This window comes from Ceratotherium simum, chromosome 2 (assembly GCF_057802395.1).
Source record: "Ceratotherium simum simum isolate JZ-2026a chromosome 2, ASM5780239v1, whole genome shotgun sequence".
NCBI classification, from domain to species: domain Eukaryota; kingdom Metazoa; phylum Chordata; class Mammalia; order Perissodactyla; family Rhinocerotidae; genus Ceratotherium; species Ceratotherium simum.
Window position 1 is genome coordinate 91,775,680 of NC_141901.1, and position 22,372 is coordinate 91,798,051.

A 22,372-nucleotide genomic window follows, 5' to 3' on the forward strand; every position below is an offset into this window, starting at 1 on the left:
ATTTCCACTCAGATGCCCTAAAGATATCTCAAATCAACATATTAAAGCTTAACCCCCCCCCTTCCTTCACATCCACCTATTACTCTTTTTGTATTTCCCATTTCAGTAAATGACACATCACCATTCACTTGTCCAAATTAGAAACCTGGGTATCAATTTTGGAACTATTATCTGTCCCCTGTGCCCTATGTCTAGTTAATCACAAGATCATGTTGGCGCTACCGTTTGAGAATATATTGGATCTATGCATTTCTCTCCACCACCCATTGCTTCCGCCTACTCTGCCCTGGACTACCATAGAAGCTTAACTGGTTCTGTTGCCTCCAGTCTCTCTCCTCTCCAATTCATTCTCTGAAAACCTATCAGAGTGCTCTTTAAATGAAAATTTAATCATGTCTTTCCTCTGTTTAAAACACTTCAATGTTCCCCTACCCATTTCCTTCAGAATAAAGCCCAGCATAATTTGGCTTCTTTGTATCCCTCCAGCCCTATTTTACACCGCTCCTCTCTCAACTTCCTTCAGTTTCTTTACCGCACAGGTGCCCTTTCCAGGTGCTCTCAGCCCTGAATCCCATCTTCACAGCACCAATCACACGATATTCTATCTCTCTGCAGTGCTGGATATTGCCCAACAGGCAGATTAATAACATGTGCAACACCTGCAAATCAGGGTATTAACAATTATTTTGGGTAAAATAATTTGATAGTTAATATATTTTTTAAGAAAGCACTGAAGTAGTCATTAAGGGGAAATCATCACCTAGGTTAGAAACAAAGTATGTGATTATGTAGTATATGTAAGTTATGGAGCACAATTATAAAATGAACACATAGGAACTTAAGTACTAGAGTGTAAGAACCACAATTCAACTTAAGAAATAGAACAGAACCAATAATAATACCAGCTTCCTCCCTAATCCTACTCCCAGCCTCTCCTCTAGAGATAACCATAATCCTAAATGATATGTTAATCATTCCCTTATAAAAGTAGTTTTCTCACACATGTACTTGTGCCTAAACAATATATTTTTAGTTTTGTTTGTTTCTGAGATTTATAAATATGGTATTTTTGATGTGTGCCATCTTTGGAGACCTATTTTTCTCAACTTATGTTTCTCAAATTATGTTTCTAAAGTTTATAGACATTATCATAATTATAGTTAATTTTCATTGCTGTAAAATATTCCTTTGTGTAAACAACAGCATTTACTTACACACTTTCCCAGTGGTAGACACGTGGGTTTTCCAAGTTTTCTACTATTGTAAACATTACAAGTATCTTGGATGACATGTACAGGAGTTTTTCTAGAATCATATCTTAAGAGGGGAAGTGTTGGAATGTAGGGTATATGCATGTTCAGCTTTATAAGATAATTTGATACCAAAGTGATTGTGTTTTTTATTCCCACAAGAAGTAAGAAAGAATTTCCATTGTTCTCATACTTGCAAACAACTTATGTTTTTCAGAATTCTTAATTTTTGTAAGTCTAGTAGGTGTAAAATAGCACCTTTTTGGCATGATTGATAAAAAGATTTGGTTTTTTAAAATGTTTATTTACTCTCCTGATTCCTCTTAGATTTCACCAATTTTTTGTATTGTGTTATATGTCTTTTCTTATTGATTTGTAAGAGTTTTAAAAAATATATTCTGGAATACCAATCCCTTATCACTCCTGTATGTTGCAATTATCTTCTCCCACTTTGTGGCTTTCTTTTTACTTCTTTGATAGTGACTTAACACGTAGTATTATAATTACCTACTTATCACACAGCCTAGCTCACTAGACTATAGGTCTTCAAGGTAAGACACCATATCTTATTCATTCTTGTTCCCCAGTATCCAGCAAGTGCTCAACACGGTAGTAGTGCTGCTTGGCACATACAGTTGATGGCTAAGTGTTTACTGAATGAAGGGTTGGATGAATGAATTGCTATGACTTTAGAAATGGTGAATCACTCTTTCTGTAGTCAAATTTCACATTATGCAAATTGGCTACACCATACTGCTGAAGCCAAGAGAGTCAGAAGGATACATTACACACCTTCCTGTACTTGCACTTCAAAGGTGGATGTCAGGCACTAGTAAGAGGTGATGGTATCTGCAGAGAGGTGGCAGGATGTTATTTATAAAAATTGATTACCAACTCTGAACATCTGGCAATGTTCATTTTTCATTCTTTTCAATGTACTTATAGTTAACCAAATTCCCTATATAGGAATAAATATTTAGCCTAAATTTATCACAAAGTTAGAAATGATGTTAAGACACAAGATATGGATTACATATTACAATGGATGCACAAGGTTCATGGTTTGTGTCATTAGTTTGAAATTGGTTACCTTTTTAGTAATGGTGTCCGGAGGTACATCCCGCCTCCCAAGAGGATAAGGATTCCACTGGCCACTAGGAGATACATCTTCTTGTCCATTGTCTAAAATGTTGCTTTGCTGGGACGGGGTCTATTGCAAAAATGGTATGGCATTCTTTAGTGATGTAATAGAAGTTTATCATAGTTTTCTGAAAAGAGGCCCTAATGATTATGGTAAAATTAATTTTGTTTAATTGCAGAAAAACATATATTCTGAACTGGAAGTATTATTATACACTATTTACTCAGTAAGAATTCTAAATTGACAGCTTTTTGGAAGCAGTGAGAAATTCAATTAAAATAACCATCTTAGAGTTATTTACTGAATTTTAAAGAAAAGTTTAGGTTATTTACAGTACCTGAATAAAAACAATCAGAATAAAATTAACCAATTGTTAAAAATCACAACATTTAAAACTTGCTTAATTTGTTTCTTTAGTATGATCTTACCATTTAGAATTTAAATTGAAACCATATAGTACATAGTAGTAAGTAACTTCCAATACTCCAAACCATAACCTAAAACAAATTTCATATGGCTGTATTGATTCTGGGAGAATATGTCTTACACTAATCCAAAATAGTGTTAACACTAGCACAGTGTAAGATTTACTGTACTATGACATTATCTACAGATAGCTTTGAGGGAAGGAATAAAGCAACATCAAAAATATTGTACTATTAGAATCGCAGTGTAAATAAAACATGAGTGTTTTGATTCTAAATTTATTTATATAGATCTCTTGTGCATTAAAGTTTAAAGTTTTCACATATATTCTATTTCTCGCTGATTTACTGCCTATTATTTTTAACAAATAACAATACGTCTGTCTTTATTATGATTAATATTAGGTATTTTGGGGAGATCTCCACAGTCTGACCCGAGTAATAGCAAATAATCACATACCATCAGACAGACGGCCTCCGGTGGAGGGCCAGTGTAGTGGTATATTTTTCCTGTGGAAGCAGGTTAACTTTTCACAAAGGCTTTCTCCTTTCTAACCTACAGGACACACAGGTACTGCCTGATTTCCTGGGGAATTCTCATGTGGGTGAGATATTGTGCTCAGTGCTTCCTGTGCCATTTTCTGCACATGAGTTGAAGGATGCCTATGGATCAATAAACCTGGTTAGAGAGTGCATGGACAGGCCTACTCTGTAAGGAACTGTCTTTCAGTCCTGGAATGGGAGAACAGGGCCATTCTCTTCATAACATGGCCCAGGTGGGCTGCTTGCCAGGCCTCATCTGGTTATGTGGAGTGGTCCTAGTTGTTCTCCTTTAAAATATTATATAACCACACTATCTGCATTCTGTCTATAGGTATTTTTTAAGAGGACTGCTTGGAACTCTTTTAAAATAGGACTTATTATGACACTAGATGAAGTTTTCCTAAGGCCTAATGGATATAATGAAAAGTAAGGAGATTACTCAATTTTCTTCTTGTACTTTGGCCATGTGAATTCTTTTTTTACGAGTCTATCAGAAAGTGTGAAAAAGGAGAAAAAACAGACTGAATTGAAGCTCCTGGGTTAGTTAGGAATGAATTTACTTGTGTTTGAAAAATCAAATGTAGATAACACATTTAAAGTACATATTACTTGAAAATAACCAGATAGCTACTTAATGGTAAGTAACAAACATCTGTCTGTTTTCAAGTATTACTTTTCTAGTCTTTCCTTTTCCAGGTTAATATGTTTGCCTATGCCCACACACAATTTTTCTAGATATTAAAATATGACAAATCAAATTATTAAAATTAAGCAGTTGAAATATAACTATGTAGGGTAGGCACTACTTGTCAGTGTTTGTTTTTTAATTTTTAGTACCCATGTCTTTTTCAGTTTGGTTTCTTTGCCAGTGAAGTGGGATAATAAGTGTGTATATCTGGCTAGGTCTGTGCAACACAGATTTTTGAGAAGCAGCTAGAATTCAACACAGGTATCCCTTTTTTCCTCCATTATCATCTCCCTCTCCTTCTCTATCTCCTCCACTAAACTTGCTTCAACTTCCCAGACATGACTCATAGTCACAGAGAGCAACTGAGAATTGCAAAATTCTTTTTGGTGTAAAAAAAGGCTAAAACCCTTTAGTCAAAATCCTAAAATCATGATGGTATAGTCTCTTCATTAATTTAGAAATTAATCTCTCTTATTAAAATTAGTATTAACAACCACACCAATTCCTCTATATTACAGGTGGCCAAAGAAAACATAAACATGCAGACACATGAAAAAAATACTTTCACTAGATAGCAAAATTAAAGGAATTTCCTGAAAGCAATTTCCTTTATTAATTTAAAAAATGCTCTGGCCTTTTTGATTTTCTTAAGTGAGATACCCTAGGGGTGACTTAAGTTTGCAGAAATAGGAAGACCATGACAACAGTTTATTATGTTTGCGGGGGGGGGACCTAAAAGAGAATTATGTAGTAGCTTCACATTCTTTCCCAAAAGAAGTATAGCTATTTACGAAAAATTGTACTTTTGAAGAAGTGCTACTGAACTGTATATAAATGCAGTTGCTTAGTTGTTAAAATTCTATAAAGGGTTAAAAGGAGCAACTGAAAAATGTAAAAAAAATGGGTTATGAAGCTATTACTGTTGAAATCTATTATTTCAGAGAAAATAACCAAATGGAAGTTCAGTTATTCATTCAATTATTTCTAGTACCACAATCCAGATATTTTCTTCAGATACTTTCAAAGAGTGAGTCTTCTTTTCCTCACCACATATAACCAATTAAATATAAAAGACATGGAAAATCATCACAACACACCATTTCCTCAGCTTCTAAATTCTGTAGATCTTTAATATTTCAAAATAACAGAGAAAATGGTCAGTGTGATTTAGCGAAAAATCAGAAATTACATTTGTTAAGAAATTCAGTAATGCTAGGACAAGTTTTGCTGAACAGATGTAGTTCCAAAGATGACTGTGGACATTTGTAGATTTAACATTTATGATTATGACTACTGTGAATGATCACAAGTGTCTACTGGAAGAAGTAATCTCTAATTTTGCTGAGACATAAATGTGCACAAATACGCGTGTCTGTGTGCTACTCTCTCTTTACATATCTGTGAATGTATGCGCATGTATGTGAGTGTGTGCATGCATGTGTGCATATGTGTGTCCATATGTGAGTATGTGTGTATGTACAGGATTCACATATATAAGTAAATGAGCTTAGCTGATCTAGTAGCTTTGCTCTGGTCTGCTAATTGATGGGTACACCGAATGCTTGGGAAATTATACTTATTGCATTTTGCTGGAGAAAATATATGAGAGTGGTATTAGAATTTGGCACTTTGCACAGATCTTGGGATATACCCCTTAAGAATTCAAGAATCTATTTTGCTTAGTAATTGACACATAGTTCACAGAAGGCACTACCATAGATTCAAAAAATGTGTTAAAAACAATTTTCCCCAAAATATTTCCAGTGATGCTATTGTTATATTATTCTTTTTCTGCATATCTTTTGAAAAACGTAGGTATTACAAAGGCAAATATATGCCAAGCTTCGAGCTAAATGATTATGATTCCATGGAGTTCAATCTGAAGGTAGTAATGTAATGTCCAGATGATTTTTAAACCAGCATTTCATTACAATGGTGAGGAAGCATCTGTATGAATACTAACATTATTTTTGTAATTTTAGCCATTATCTATGAGGATTTATGTGGATTCACAGGCTGGAGGCTTTTTTCATAATTAGAAAGATAAGCAAATCCTTTGTGAGTGATAAGTAGCCAATAATAAATGCAGCAAAATCAATAGACACTATAGGTGTAAGTTGCCCCAAGGTGCTGCATAAATTTTGCTTTGCTCTCAGCACACACACACAAAAAAAGAATGGAATTAAGTAAGCAATCCTTGGAACTAGGGTGAATAAATGCATGTCAAATGTTGGTACTATTTGATCTTGAGTCATTTGCATAGATCCAGTAAGAAAGGACATTGGAAATTTAAAAATAGCTTAGGTGCAAATATCGCTATCTACATTTCTCTAATTCAAAAGATGGTGGTTGGAGTATCAAATAATAAAACAGATAGCGAGGCCATCTTCTTCCAGGCAAAATTCTATAAAAAGATTATTTAATACTTATATTTCCATAATTTCAACTTCCTTTCCCCTGAAATTATAATTTATATTAATGTCTGTTTCAATAAGCCAACAAGCAATAGGTGCTATGCTATAATATTATGGTGGTAGAAGCTGAGAAAAAAAGGACAAAAAAAATTATCAATTTCTCCAGTGTAGAAGAGACCACACTATATTGGCAGCCAGACACCCATGGACGAGCATCTAGAAAAGGCCAGTGATTTCTTCCCCAGCCCTGCTTGTCTCTGGGGCTGCAGCAGCATGGAAGATTAATTTATGATCTTCTTGGGTGCATAACCTTTAGCATATTTCTTGGTGATACTGAGTGCTCAGGAAATACAAATGGATCTTAGAGAGCACAAGGTAACTACTAGCATTTACTAGGCTGGGCTAACTAAGAGAGCACTGCATCTAAGCACTGCAACTAAGAGAGCACATAGGGAATGGTTTGGCTCATGATATGTTTTGGATTAGTTAATATATTCTATTTGTGTATTCTTTTCTCCATCCCATAATATCTACTTTTCTGGATTGTTGTGAAGATGATATGAGATAACAATGTATATGAAAGCGCTTTATCAACTATTACGAGTTATGTTCTATGAAAACGTCAGGTTTTATAAACCTTTGAGAAGGCATCCTCCTATAATAGAAACAGCAGGCACTTGGGTGCCAAGCAGTCAGACAAATCCTATCTACTACTACGCTAGGTACGGGGGTTAGCAACAAAAAGCTGTAGAAATACAGATGAGTTCCTTTGTGTGACACGTGAGCCTCAGTTTCCTTATCTATATAATGGTGACAAATACTTCCTTTGAGGGTCTGTGAAGGTTGTGTGGAAAAACATATTTAAAGTACCTAATGGTACCAGGTACATAGTAGATTCTCAATAAGTCCTAGTCTTTATTCTTCTCCTATTGAAATATTTATTCTACCATTAATCTGAATAAAAATGGAGGTTTGAACTAACACTTTACAATATTATATTTCTCTCTGATAACATAAAATTTCAAGACAATAGCTAAGCTCAATTACAACAGAACATGTCCGAAGAAGCACATGAAATCAACAATAACTTCATAGAAAGTTGCCTTAAATGCTTTTTGGAGAGGCAGTAAATAAATGATACATGAATAAATGAACAAATGAATGAATGAATAAACAAACAGATAGAAAATACTAATAATTTTATAATTTAATAGCTGATTTATATGTCTTAAATGTTCTGGTTAAAAGTCCTATTAAATTTTTTAGGGAATTAGAATAAGCATGAATAAAGGAAAATATTAAAGGATATTAAATTTATTAAACTAATTTTGTTGTATTTATTTGCACTCTATTAATATCTTAAGAGGTTCCATAAAATTACCATAGAAAATGTAATTTACTTTTTATAGTATAGAAAACCTTGTAATACATGAAAACTGTACAATACTCGACCTGGTATATAATAAATAGGAAAAAAATTAGAAATATTCAAAACACATGGCAAAATCTGGGAGAGTCTTTTCATTCAAATAAATATTCACTGTGTAAATACTTTATCAAGTGAGGAGTTCTTCAATCTTCTTTCACCAACAGTTATATCCTGTAATTAGTTTATTACAAATTTGTTTAAAAGAAAATTGAGAGAAAAATTACTAGATATGTTTGCTAACCTAAAAAACAACCCCAAACCAAAAAAACAAATAACATGCTGAATCAGGATCTCAGCTAGCACAAATAGCGCCTTTCTGTCAATCATCAAAATGGAGGTGGAGAGAGGTAGGAATCACAGAGAGGTGCCCTCTGTGGGGGCATAACTTGCAAAAAGACAGTCTCAGTGTGACAGAGAAAATACAAAAAGGTGCTCCTTTCTCCTAGTTGCAAGAGGTAAGGCTTGGGAAGCAGAGAGTGTGGGGAAAGAGTCTGGCTTTCAGCCCCTGAATGTTCCCTGGGGAGGGCACTGCCAGCACCCAAGTCTGCTGCAGCTGCATTTCCAGTGCTGAACTGGTAACACAAGAAAACGTTCCTTCAGATTCCTTAGGACGCCTCATTCATTCTTTCCAGGACACCCCAGAGTCATTTGCTATAGCACCTAACTAGAGATGGCCAGTGTTATCATTCAGAAATTTTATGAATAAAAAGACGGCTCCCGGATTTCCACTGGAGAATGAACAGTTTTGTCAATTTTATCCACTGTTTATAAATTGATCTTACTCTATATTTTAGCGCAATTCTCACAGCTAACAAGCATTTGGGGCTGCGAAGAAATCTTAAATAACTGATAACTAATTTTCATTATCTTAAGTAGCAAGACAAAAGTGTTGTAATAGGTTTTGTTGCATTTGTAAATAAAAGGAAAATAATTTTTGCCTATCTCCTTTCCTGGTGAGAAGGGTTCAGGGAAATTGAGCCTCAATCATAGGACCAGTTAGCAATGGTCAGTGGAGCAAAGAAGAGAGAATCTGAGAGGCTGCATCTTAAGAGACGCTAACTCTAAAGCTTGGCAGAAAAAAATCAAACAAATTTTCAAATTAAGGAAGCTCTGCAGAAGAAATGTACCTGAGCATGAAGGGGCAGAGACAGACCGGAATCCATGGAATTCCGGGGAATTCTCCAGGAAGCAGAGCCTGGAGTGTTCTTGAAACTGATTAAGCACCCAGTGCCCACGCCTGATAAGATTCCTGCAATGGCGGCAGGGTTGGAAGGTTGTCCCAGAGGCCTAAATCCCTCAAGTTTATAGGCCTTAACTGATACTTTTGGGCCATAAAATCTTTTGGGAGTCATGGGGTAGTTGCCCTGTGTTCCTTTTCCATCCCTTGTCTTTTCTCTTCTCTCTTTTTTTTGGTGTGGATAATAAAGTACTGATAATAATTCATTTTCAGATGGAGTCTTTAAATACTTGAGTTATTCTTGGTTTGCAATTTAATGTAGCTTCCAAAGAGAATTCCTTGAGGTCATCTCTGCGCCCAACTGAGGAAGGCTGAAAAGTCTCCACATAGTATAACTGTGCAATATTTCTGTTATAGATCGTCTTAGAGCTATAGTAATAGTTAACGAATCCATTCTCTAGGGTACCCCAAACAACATCAGGAAATTAATATAGCAATACAGAAGTACATAATTTATATCTGGAGAATAATTTAGACATTGAAAAACCGTGCTTCAAGTGCGTTACCACTTTTCAGATACTGAATATATCTGTATTATTCTATAGATTGATGAGTAAATAGGGCTTAAATTAGGCAAAATAAGGGGCTATCTATATGATATAATTTCAAGGGGTTCAACCAATAGCTTCCTTCATATCAAAGATCTCTCTAATCTGCTCACTAGATTTTGAAATTCTATCATTTTAGTGTAAAGGTTTGATTTCTATTTAATTGCCAAGCCCTCCAGGAGAGGTTTAAGTTTAAGTTGTGGTATCTCATCTATTCCCTAGAGCAAATAAGTTTCAAGGCCTTTTTGAACAGCAGCTTTGTTAGGGCAGAGGATGAGAGCCCTGGGCATCTGAGAGGACATGAAGAACAGGTTCCACTGAAGTAGAGGCTCCAGTAAAAAGAGACTTGCTGACAGCAGTGTGCTGGAGCCGATGAACTAGCTCGCGAGAGCCGACTGTACTCAATTCCATTCGGAGCTCAGTGATGTTAAGTTAGTACCTTGAAACTGGCCACAGCGGGAGTGTTTACATTACCGACACTGGCAAACACTCAAAATCAGGGCTATGTTGTTTTCCCTGGAGAAAGAGCTACCTACATACCACTGGTCATGCAACAGAGACTACGGACAGGAAAAACAACATTCAGAAGTTCCCAATTTAGTAAGTTTTTTTCAAAGTGATCATGGGTGATGAAAAAGCTGTGAATATAAATGTCTCTTTGATTTTATTACTCTACTCACAGTAGGAAGCAAACTATCCAGAGTTAGGGATTGTTATTAAGACAAATTTGACAATAAAATATGAATTTGAGGTCTTATGACCCTCATTTTGCTGGGATGGGAGTTTGTTTGAAATGTTCATTAATTTTATTAAGAGCTGAGTATTTGCAGGCTATTGTCATTCTGTTATCTCTACTTTGCATTTCTTTTTTCATAAAAAATTACTAGGCTAATGACTATATTAATAATATAGGCATAATGACATATAGTGTGAAAATGACTCATTAGTCTCCATTGAAATGTAACTAAGACAGAAGGCAGTATTGAACTTACACAGGTAAAATGTGCCCTCTCAGTTCTGCCTGAATAAAACAAGCAGAAATGTTCCTTTGGCAATAGAAAAGTTTCCTCTTATAGTATACTCCCCTTCAAATGAGCCTAGATTTTCATTTAAAATCATGTGAATTTGCTACTTTTTCATTAGCTTAGGATGAGTAACAATTTGCCAGCTAACCCGCAAACTTGTGTCTCATGATTTACTTCTGTGTAATATTTCCCACAAAGAAAATGGGCTGAAGAAGCATTCAGAAGTGCCAACCACTTAATTTCTATTTTAATTTAGGGCTTTGTGTCTTTTCCAAAGGAATTAACTGAAATCCAATAATAATTTCTAGCTCTGGTCTCAGAATGCATCAGCAAGAGAAGATAGGGCTATCTCCAAAAAAGAAAAAAAAATGTATATACACACACACAAAAGAAAGACAAAGAATAAAAGAAATAGAAAATGAATGATATGAAAAATGAGCCTTAAAGCAACACAAAAGCCATGTACCTGCTCAATCCGAAAAGCAAAGCTGTTGCAGAGGGAACCTGATCATCAGTCTAGCTAAAAATATTCCGCTAGCAGCTAAGAGTTCAGGCTCCACATTATCTGTCCTTGTGCTTTTTGGACTCCTGAGAGTCTACGAGCAGGGCCGTATGTACAGCCTACACACAGTAAGGGAACAAACAACATTTACTGGCTTTGGTATGCTGACACATGTAGGGCAGTCCATACTTACTTTCTGAAGAGGTAGCTCTTGGAGATCAAATTTAGACTTAGTCTGCAAGTTTAAAGTCATGCTTCTGCCTGCATGCATTGCTGAAATACCTCCATAGGGCAGCATGCCAAGGTTAACTGTGTTGTGTTTGTAAGCAGCATTCTGAGTAGAGGAAATAATCATGTGACAGGGTGTGAACACATGCTCAACAAACTGATTATTACATGAACATGTTTAAATTTATAACATTTAACTTTAAGCGGGCAAACAGTAACTTTCTTTTTTAAACATGCAGTTGATCAGACAGAAGCATACAGTAAGCAGTGTTAGTTATGCACATAACGAGTACCATCCAAAACTACAGAAAAGACAAAAAGCAAAGATACATTCTGTTTACATTTGCTGCTAACTCAGAGGCATAAAACCTGTCTCATAGTTCATGACAGGGGTGACTTGGAACAAATGTTGTTCCTCTGTGGTCGTCTATTAACTTGAAAAATTCATACAGTGAGGTCTTATATTTTGTCAGCTGCAAATCTCATGGTCTCTTTCATATTGTGAGATCATCACATACAAAAGACGAACACTAGATTCTAATTCCGCCTTATACCTAATGCCCTGCAGTGTGAAAACTAAAATCAGTCTCCTGTACTTCTCAGTCTAGAGGCAGAATTACAGCAACTCAGTAAAAGAGCCGATCAAAAAAGTCATTCAATCTGACCATTGGCTGATTGAATTTACTGATTGATTTAGTTAAACCAGTCAAGTTGCATGTGGACCCAAATATTCTAACTTTTTGTCTCTTAAAAATTACATTTTAAGTTGGAGAAATTTCATAATGAAACTAAAGGAATTATGATGTGAACTATTACTGCTATTTATCTAATTTACCTGAATACCTATAGAACACTCTGGTGATTTTGCATTGTGGCTACCCTTCAATAGGTGTACCTAAAGTTATTCCAAGTGTCTGACAGATAGTTAATTTTTATCTACAGAACTTCATTTAAGAATTAAAACATTTTGGATGCCCTGTCATCAAATAGTTTCCATCAGTACAATCTCCGCTTTCCACCTATCTTGGAAATGTAATAATTGTCAGCATTTGGCCCCTTTAAGTAATTCTCTTATTTTGGAAAAAAAATCTACAGAAGTGAACTTAGTACACTTTTTAAAAACTGAATATTATTGGACATTAACAGCAGGCAGCTATTCTATTCTGAGGACATTATTTGCAAATTAATGATTTTTAGCATCAAAGTTTCACTGAACTCAACTGAAAGACTATTATACTGATGGTGTGCTCGTCTACCAATCACATTTGTTATGAATCCTTGATGGTTTCATCCAGAGATTTTTCACTGTCACCATGCCAAGACTGAAAAGGACACTGAACATTTCAATCTAGCACGCGAATGATTCCTTAAGGCTTAAAATTACTCCAGTCTAATGCTCTCTTAGCTCCCTTAAAAGAGTAGCAGTCTCAGACATATGGGTTCATGTGTTTGAAATTCTCTCAGTCACCGTGGGGCTCTGAAGTGAAAGCATGAGCCTTGAGGTTAAACTAAAGGAGAAAGCAAGCATCTTTTATCTAGGGCAGTACTTGCAGCTGCCTCTCCAAGGTCAATACCAAGGGAGATCTTTAACCAAGATTATGTTGGGCTGTTAAGTTTATCCAACGTCCAGACCTCTAGGCTGTTCTCTTTTATGAGGAACGGACAAAGATTTTGCAGTTTCTAGCATAATTATTTGGTTTCCAGGGTTCAAATCTCTCAACTTAATTTCACAGGGAAGGAAGGAAGCACATTGTGTCTCTGGTGCAGTCTGACTTTGGACAGAATGTGAAGAGGCACAGCTGTGTCAAAACTAGTTTTACAAAACAAGCCTGCGCTTCAGTACCCTGAATTCGTCTGGTTGAGTAGCTGGGAAGTTTTAAGATACAGCCTGAAGAGCTCAGTAACTCGACCGAGGGGAGAAAGAAGCGTTACTTGGAGAAACCAAGAGGAAGAGCTTCCAGGATCGAAAGGCTTGAAGCAGTACTGTAAGGTAATTTAATTTCTTGGAATTAAATGAGAAGCTATTGAATATACATTGAAATTGCTCTGGAAAATGAAAGACACTGAGGGAATTATAAACAAACAGGGGATGCGTGGAGACTAATTAAAAAGGGAGATGTCGTCACAGCAATGGAAAATACACACGAGTTTACTTTTGTTTATCTGGATCTGGGACAGGCAGGGCCTCCAGACTTCTGCTGATCCAAATCCTGTTCCCCCAGTCCTATTTTCCTCCCTCTAAATTCCTGCTCCAATTAGACAAGTCATCTGCTTTTCAACAGCTTTGATCTAAGGAGAGGAACCGTTTACCTGGGAAACCAGTAAATACATGAAGGGACCAAATGCTTAGAATTTTGTCTTTCCTCTTTCATGCTTAGCTTTCACTCACTCCTCTGTTGCCTCAAATTACTAGTCATTGTACATATGCTCCAAAAAGCTTCTTAGAACCTTTCTTGACTAGTTCATCTTACCCTGTTACGTATGGTCGTGTCTACACGAGGCCAGAGTTCCCAAACTGTACTGTATTATTTGGCCCCAAATATTTTCGCCCTCCAAGTTATCTGTCTACATGGAGGGTATAACTCGAGGTAAGGCATGGTGACAACCGACCAGGTGTCTCCCACTGACAGCCAGTCATGAGGCTTTGATGAGGCTCCCTTCAATGGGACTGAGCACACCTATTTGAAACAGACATTCTGATGAAATATTTTGCAAGGCAGAACCAATTTCCACATTGAGAAACTAACACCCACACCCACAGTTATTAGTTCACTCTTTCCTTAAAAAGTAATTGTTTTCTTGTCATGTAGACACGACCTACAAGCAATATAATTATTTAAAAGGAATACACCTGAAAACAAAATTCATTATTAAAGAAATATATAATAAATGTAGTGACCTGTGCTTTTAGCAGGACACCAAATAAAATAGTAAAACTATTGAGTGAAACATTCTAATGGTATATTATTACCCAGATCCCCAATTTACACTGAGCATTTAAACCTAGAAAATGCGAACAAAAGGCCCAATTTTCACAAAAAGGAGCTTTAAGATTCTAAGGTCAATGCAGAGCACATAAAGCCCTCTACACCAGAGCCACAGAGTACACTCAATGATGATGGTCAATTGATCACAGTTCTGGAAAAAGAAATACCAGATTTCTCTTAGAGAGGTATGAATAGGCAACAAAAAGTAATTCTGGGCTTCATACAATTTTTTTTCACTCTCTTCAATTACTATGCATTCCATGCTTTATTGTGACTAGATTTTTAACTGAATTAGGATTAATTTCCTTTTTTTTGCTGCAATACTAATTCGTACATTTGTAGTCTTCAGAAAGACATCATCTATTTTTGTTGTTTATAGTATGATTTGAATTTAAACATTTCTTTCTATATAAAAACCAACATTCTAAATGGCAGGAGTTTTATTAAATAAAGTAATGTGTAGGAGGGCATTCAATCTCTGCTTATTTTATTTTTCTGTTTCTTGCTGAGAATATTATTGCTCATTAGAAGTAATAACTTTAGTAGTCCCATAGCAGTAACTATATGCAAATTTTATAAACAAATTAAGCCTGACTTTAATATAAGTGAGTCTGTGCGGAAAGAGTCAAAATACTCACTTTTTATAGATTCAATAAAAATCATACTCTTTAGGTCACTAGAGAACAGTTCTGTGTCCTAGGAGAGGCATTTTGCCGCAATGGCTAGAAACCAATTGAAGCACCGTCTTGTATAATAGAGTCGAATTCTTTCTTACTAACAATATTTAGGTTAGATTTAGTAAATAATTCACCTAACAGGTTATGGACTCTTGAAGAGCATTAAACAGCATCCACGAAAAACTCTTATGATCAATTTCCCCACAATATAAAGATAAATAAAATGCTGATCATCTATTCATTCATGTTGTTCATGCTTCACTACATGTGCTTAGAAATGCCAATAAAGGAAAACTAAAGGCAGGAGGGATATTCTTACAGAGAAACGCCAAACATACCCTGTCTAACCTTCTAGCTTCTATATGTCTAAGCAGCTGTTGTCTCCAGTCTGCAGGCATTTTACCACAGCTCTCCTCTCCCTTCACAGGAGTAGGCCTCGTCTTTATATCACTGTTATCTGATGGCTTGTCACCATAGTTACCCAAGTTATAGTCAGATGGTATTTTTTCCAAAAGAGCTGCCATAGTAGGCCTAGCTGAAACTGGCCTGGTTTGGGAGGCACCGTAACTCTCTGTACTGTAGCTTCTTGCAGACAATGGCCTCCTCTGGGTAAGGTTTTTAATTGGAAAACTTCCCGCCTGAGCTTTCACTTCTTGATATGAAGGGTGTTCATCTTCATACCTGCCATTCCTTTTCAGGAACTGGGACTCAGTCACTGAAACGCTGCTTTGGCGATCCAGACCGCCCCTATACGGAGGCCGGCCGTACCTGTCACTCGGAGGCAGCTCATGAGGCTCGCTGACCCTCCGAAACATGGCCATCTCTGTGGAGCTCGCCAGGGAGTCGGCCCTTCTCAAGAAGCCCGCCCTAGCACCTTGGCTTGCAAACTGGGCATTCACCACAGCATCCTCATTGACAGACGGCTGAGAAAAGGAGAACATCTGCTCCATTGGTGGGTATCCTCTGTAAGCTCTGGGACTAACCAAATCCTTGGCAATGTTTTTGCCGGTCTGTTGCAGGTACTCAGAATTGTGTTGAAAAGGGGGCGGTATCCTCTTTTCGGCCTTAACTTCCACTGCTCCTTGGGGATTGAAGCTTTGGTCAAACTGATAGACTTTTTTTGTCATGGAAGCTTTTTGTTGCTGCGGGCCTTTACTACCACCGTAAGTGAGCATCTCGTCATCCAGCATGGGGACAGACTGGCTTCGAGACATACTGGACACACCATGCTCCGGTCCCAACATCTTATCTGGTCGTTCATGGCTTCCTAAGTGTTCACTTCCAGAAGCATAGTTCTCTAATGGTATATTATAAACCTTGTATGTGCCGATGTCAATCTCATCGATACTCTGTGACTTTTTGAATTTATTGGACTTGATATCTTTCATTAGTGGGGAAAGCCTCTCTGTGCTTTTGCTAATGGAAATAACACCTTTAGAAGATTCTGGGCGGCAGTGGATTTGAGACAAGACATTACTAAGACTCCTGTTGGGATTGGAGTCGTGATACTCCCACGGTACTCCTGGAGAGAACGGACTAGGTAGTTCAGCAGATTCTTTTATGTGTTCTTTCCTTTCAGGCAATGGGCTGGTGGTGGGGGTTGTCTCTAATTTGGAAGGGAAAGCGGTCCTGTCTTCAAAAGGACTAGGGGTTCTGGTCCAATTCTGCCAAGGATTGGAAGGAGGCACTTCTGTTTCTGGTGTGTGTCTGTGTGTAGACTGCTCAAGTTCCAGGGGAACACCAACAATCCTGTCCTGTCTAATCAAAGGCCTGCGTCCGTGAGAAGATGCGCTTCTAGCTTTCGAGTTTAAGAGAGGATTATTGGCATTCTCTCCTGTGGTCTCCTCTGCAACAAACCCTGTGTTGTCATAATGTGAGCCATCAGTCCAGTTGTCAGTGAAAGCATCACTCAGCGGCAGCCGGTCAGGACGCTGTGGTAAATTCCCTGGGGGAACGGCCTCCCGCTGGCTCAGTAATGGCTTTGAGTCAAGGGGCTGTGGGAAAGACTGTGCCATCCTGCCAACACAATGGGAAGAAGAAATATGAAAATGAGGAAGAGCTGGGTCTTTGGCAGAAAGAGAACAAGCAGCCAAGAATGCCACAATCCTTTGTTGAACTGACCATTCATCCACACCTTATGATTAAGGTAGCATTATTATTTCATGTCCAAAAAAATCCACCCCTTTACCCTGCTCTAACTTTTATTTCTTCCTAGTAATCGTATCACCTTCTAACATGTTACATAATTTACTTACCTATTATATTTGTTGTGCATTGTCTTGTGTCCTCTGCTAGAATGTAAACGCAAGAGGGCAGAGATTTTTTTCTCTTCGGGCCTAGCATAGTGCCTGGCTCATAGGAGGTATCAAATACATATTTGTTGAATGAATGAATGAGTGAAAGAAAAAAATATATAGGTCTTCAGTAATGATCCTGAAACCTGTCTGATAATTAGAATTGCCTAATTCCTGGTCTCCATCCCTGGAATTTCTGATTCAGTATGTTTCCAAACGATTAGTTAAGAGTACCTTTCTAATAAATGCTTGGTATATCTAACGAACTCAAATTGTCTTCAAATAATATTTATTTGAAGGCCAAGTATGAAGATATTAAATCCACTGTATAGGGAACTCATTCACGTATCTTTTTCTAGAATGTGAATTATATTATATTATATTATGACCTTTGGTCATTGGCATGTTTACACTAGTGACCACAGTATCTCTAGAAGATGCTCATTTTTCTAAGTTTATTCTAAACCATTTGCACACTAAGAATTTTAAATTATCTACCTTTTAACAGCGAGAGAAAGACTTTTAAGTGCCTTTGCTAATTAAAAAAAGTATATTTGGAAAGGATCTTCCAAAAGTACCTAAATTAATCTCAGCTTATATCTCAAATAATGAATTCATATACTGGAAGAGTTACAATTTTTGTCATGGGCATCAATGAGTAGAAATAGTTATTCATTAATTACCAAAGAATATATTGTTCACTGTAGTGATATTATCAGTAAAATATAAATAAATGTCGTTTCTGCCTATATCATATGACGATTTTTATTTGCTATTTCTGGCGTAAAACATAGCAACAAGTTACAAAGCAAGGGTATCACAACTGGGTAAATACTACCTCATTGAGTCACTTTATTGCACTCTGTCGCTTTTGTTTTTTCATCTGTAAAATGGAAGTGATATTGAGTAGGAGCCGTTTTAGAAAGATTAAATACTTTTACTTACATCCTAATTTTTCCGGTGGTGATAAGATGATGATGATGAAAATTTATTGACTGTTTACTTTGTACTAGGCACACAAGTGGTCTCCATGCATCTTACTTTAACCCATAACACCATTTTGGATGGTGAAATGCCCAAATGTGTCATAAATAAGTATCGGGCAACACAATTTTTGATTTTTAAAACTTTTTGTCCTATCATCTCTACCCGTTAATCTCCTACCATGTCTCCCTTAAGCAATGGTTTTGCTGTGTCAGATGGATTCATCTGCTTTTGGAAATCCCAGGAGGACTACATTTGCTTACCTGACCCTGCTGTCTTTTACACCACTCATGTGATGAATACAATTCCAAAATTAAGATGATTTCATTTTTTTGAAAAGGTGCTGAAAATAAGCATTTGGGAACAGAAAAGGGAATTCTAAACACACCTGTTACCCCACAAAGAGTTATGTACTGCATCTTTAGCTGTTGTCTGCAAGGACCCCACTTTAACCCGGGTGTTAGAGGATCCTGAGGAAGCCTGGGAAGGCGAGTAGTCTGAGTAAGTGCCTGAGGAAACACTGTTATTCAGACAGTGAGTTTTGTCAACTTCAGACTCATCAGTTGATTCTGAAACGTAAAGGGGAAAATATTATAATGCTACAAACATTGACAATTATAAACACAGAAAAGTAAGTATGAAAAACAGGTGGCATACGGACTGATGTTAGAAATACATATTTGTAAAATACTTCTATAGACTATGGTGTATCATAATTTACAACTGGTCACTCATCATGCACATGCATTTGTGGTGTATTTTCCACATCAGGTTCACAATGTTACCTTTTTTGTCCTTCCCTAGCAGAACAAGTTTGGGTGGGTACAGAGGGGTCTCAGCTAATGAAGGGTGAAGTTCCCCAATCCTCATTTCATTAGCTGGATGAACAAAAGAATCCTGAGAGATATAATAATACAGGACAAGGAAAGTAAACATTTAAACAATGGTTAACCACGATGGCAATATCTATATTTGGCTCAGTTTTAAAGATGGGGCTCTAAAATTTAAACCACTCTGGAGCACTAGGAGAAGTGAATCATATGTATTTCTGAGGTAAGCTCTAAAACGTTTTGTTTTTTAATTTAAATGAGTCCATTTATTCATCATATATTTTTTGAATGTTGTTTATATGCCTGGCACTGTGCAAAGAACTGTGGAGTTTCCAAAGAAAGATAAAATGTCACTCATGCCCTCTGGGGGTTTACAAGCTAGTTGGGGAGATGAGATATAACTCATTATAACACAGAACTGAATTATGATAAGCCATATATGAGCAATATGATACATACGTATATATGGTATATACACATATAAGAGTTCTAAGGGGTAAACTCTCTTTAGAGTCCTAAAACGAAAGTATATCACTGACCAACTAGATTTTTTTGAATCCTTAGCCGTATTAATGCACAATTGGGTCCTATAAGTCCTGCTTTTACTGCCCATCTCCCTCTTAATTCCTATCGTTTCCCAAGTGGTCTCAATTTCTTTAGTTCTACCATGCCTTCTTCCTAAGGGTTCTAGTTTTCTCATGATCAATCTAGTCTGCTAAATCTTCATTCTAAATCCATTCATTGAGTATAATGAGTAACACTGGTACAAGAATATATCTTTATAATGACAAATGAACATGTAAAAAAACCATGAATTTTATACTTCTATAATTCAAATTATTATTTCCAGTTAACCAGGGAGTGGGAGAGCATTAGGGAAGGCAAAAATACCAAATTATTACTTTCTTCTAGATCTAAAAATATCTTGTCTATGCCCATGAATAAATAGTGATATAAATTTATGCACAGCAGTTATCTTTATGTCTTTTTTTCTTACCCTTTAGGTTAATTTGAATTCAAAGAATTTTCAGTTTTTTTACTCATTAGCACTTGTTAGTATGGAACATTAACATAAGACATTTAGAAATATTCTGTTAAATTAGAGAAAGAATATACTGGAGGACAAAAATATGATAAATAAAATGGGTCCTGCCCTATAACTAATTGGTTGGTATGGTCAGATAGAAACTCTTATTATAAATTTTAAGGCCCCTCATAGTGACAGGCTCAGGTCTTTGGGTATTGCAGAGAAACATCCATTTCTTTAACTCTTGGCTTAACTTCTGTCTTTTGGGTTGTTTTTGGTTCGGTTTGTATGGGAATATTTGCCTATGAAAAACCTGATTATATCTGATTTTTTTTTCTTTAAAGACTATTTTAGTAGAAGAAGACTAAAAGATCATCTAGCCCAATGCTTTCATCTCCTAGAGGTGGATTCTGAGACTCAGCGGGGCCCAGGCTCATGTGTTATTAGACAGAGATCCAGCATGGAGGCAGGATTCTCTCGGGCTCTAGTCCAGTGACCTTCCCTCATGTTGAGCCTCCTGGTGAGCTCAGCTGTGAGCACAGTAGAGACTAAAAATGCAGGGTCAGATTTGAAGAGGGATAGGAACGAGAGGGAGATTGATGGAAATTCTGGAGATCAAGAGGGAAATCTGTGTTTTTGTGGCCTTTGAAAATTATTTCACCCGTTTAGCGTAAGAAACTTATGATAAAATTTTAAGTTGACAGAATAGAGAATAAAAGGCTTTACACATCTTTGAAGAAATTTCTAAGTAGAAGCAGGTACAAGTTTGATAAATGGTACTATGACAGGCATAAAATATGTTAAGTCTTCCAAAAAGTTTCAGTTACGAATATTTCTATTTTATTCCTGCTTTACCATTTATTAATCAATCAGGTTACCTTGGGCAAGTCAGTGTACCTCTCTAGATCTTATTCAATTCATCAATCAAATGAACGTAATAGATAATAGGAATTAGTGCAAATTTCTGTCTAGTGCTAACATTCTACAAATCTAAATATAACTTCATTGAAATAATATTTTAAAAAGGAAATATGCTTCTGACACTTAACGAAGTATAGGCATTTTGTTTTAGTCACACACACAAAAAACAAACCAAATAGTTATACAAGCACAGAAATGTAAGTATGATTAAAGGCTTCACTAATTTTTTTCCTTATGCCTTACCAATTCAGTACTCAAGTTATTTTGTATGCACAGATCAAACTTTCATACTTGTATCCCAAAATTGTGACCAAAGCTCTGCATGGTAGCTATGGGCTGACTCAGATTCAAGTTTCTGGCCCTGCTCAAGAATTTTTATTTTGAATTAAAAAAAAGCCCTAGCAAGGAGGAAGAGAGTATGATATCAGCTAATCGTGAACTTGCATCTCTTCTCTAGAGTTCTGCGGCCCTCCATCTAGGATAACACTACTGAAGCAAGAATAAGGGATTTGCACTGATCCAATTAGACTCTCTTATCTTTAGGAGTGAAATGATGATGATGATGACAATGATGATGATGAAGAGGATGCTGACCAGCAGTTATGTGGAACGTATTACACGTTTGCTACTGTGCTACTATGCTAAACACTTTATATTATCCCTTGTTGATTATTTAAAAGATAATCTTATTTTTATTGTTATTTAGTATTTTTAAGTTATTTATTATTATTATCATCTTGGTTTTATGGATAAGGAAATGGAAGCTCAGAGAAGCCATAATTCCAAGAGACAAGCTTAATAAGTGGTAGAGCCAGGATTTGAACTAGGATCTGTCCTACTTGAAGGTCTTCTATGTGATACTGTATATGGTGTATTATCTACCCTAAGAAAAGCTCATTTCTAAAATGGACCTTCACAGAACAGACAAAAGTTAACTGTCCAACAAAGGAAATTAATCATTAACTTTGTCTCTATAAATTCTTTTATAAATAGGCTGGAGGAATCAAGTTCCTGTTGAAAAAGTGGGTGAAGCTTTTGGGACTACATCTACAGGTGAAGACAGTGGAAGTTACTGGCAGGGAATCAAATTTAGTGGAGACCCCATTACAAGTACGTTGAACTATATGTCCTTCTGGGAAGGAGACGGAGCCGGAGGGGAAAGAAAAGGGAAACTCCCTTTTTCTACCCTGTTGCCCTTCCAGTGTTCAAACTAAACCTTGTC

General features: G+C 36.5%; 1 protein-coding gene across 3 annotated transcripts in view; it reads right to left on the minus strand.

The window, feature by feature from the left end:
- The window catches only part of LRRC7 (leucine rich repeat containing 7), a 302,077-nt gene that overhangs the window by 67,107 nt on the left and 212,598 nt on the right, over window positions 1-22,372 (minus strand). For 2 of the 3 annotated variants that reach the window (XM_087420219.1, XM_087420224.1), the window contains exons 17-21: window positions 19,158-19,269; window positions 18,761-18,941; window positions 15,433-17,110; window positions 11,396-11,536; window positions 2,341-2,460 (exon numbers count right to left, since the gene is read on the minus strand). In XM_087420219.1, the coding sequence (XP_087276345.1) occupies window positions 2,341-2,460; window positions 11,396-11,536; window positions 15,433-17,110; window positions 18,761-18,941; window positions 19,158-19,269 (2,232 nt within the window). The remainder of the gene's footprint in view (window positions 1-2,340; window positions 2,461-11,395; window positions 11,537-15,432; window positions 17,111-18,760; window positions 18,942-19,157; window positions 19,270-22,372) is intronic. The other variant, XM_014788265.2, reaches the window with a different exon arrangement.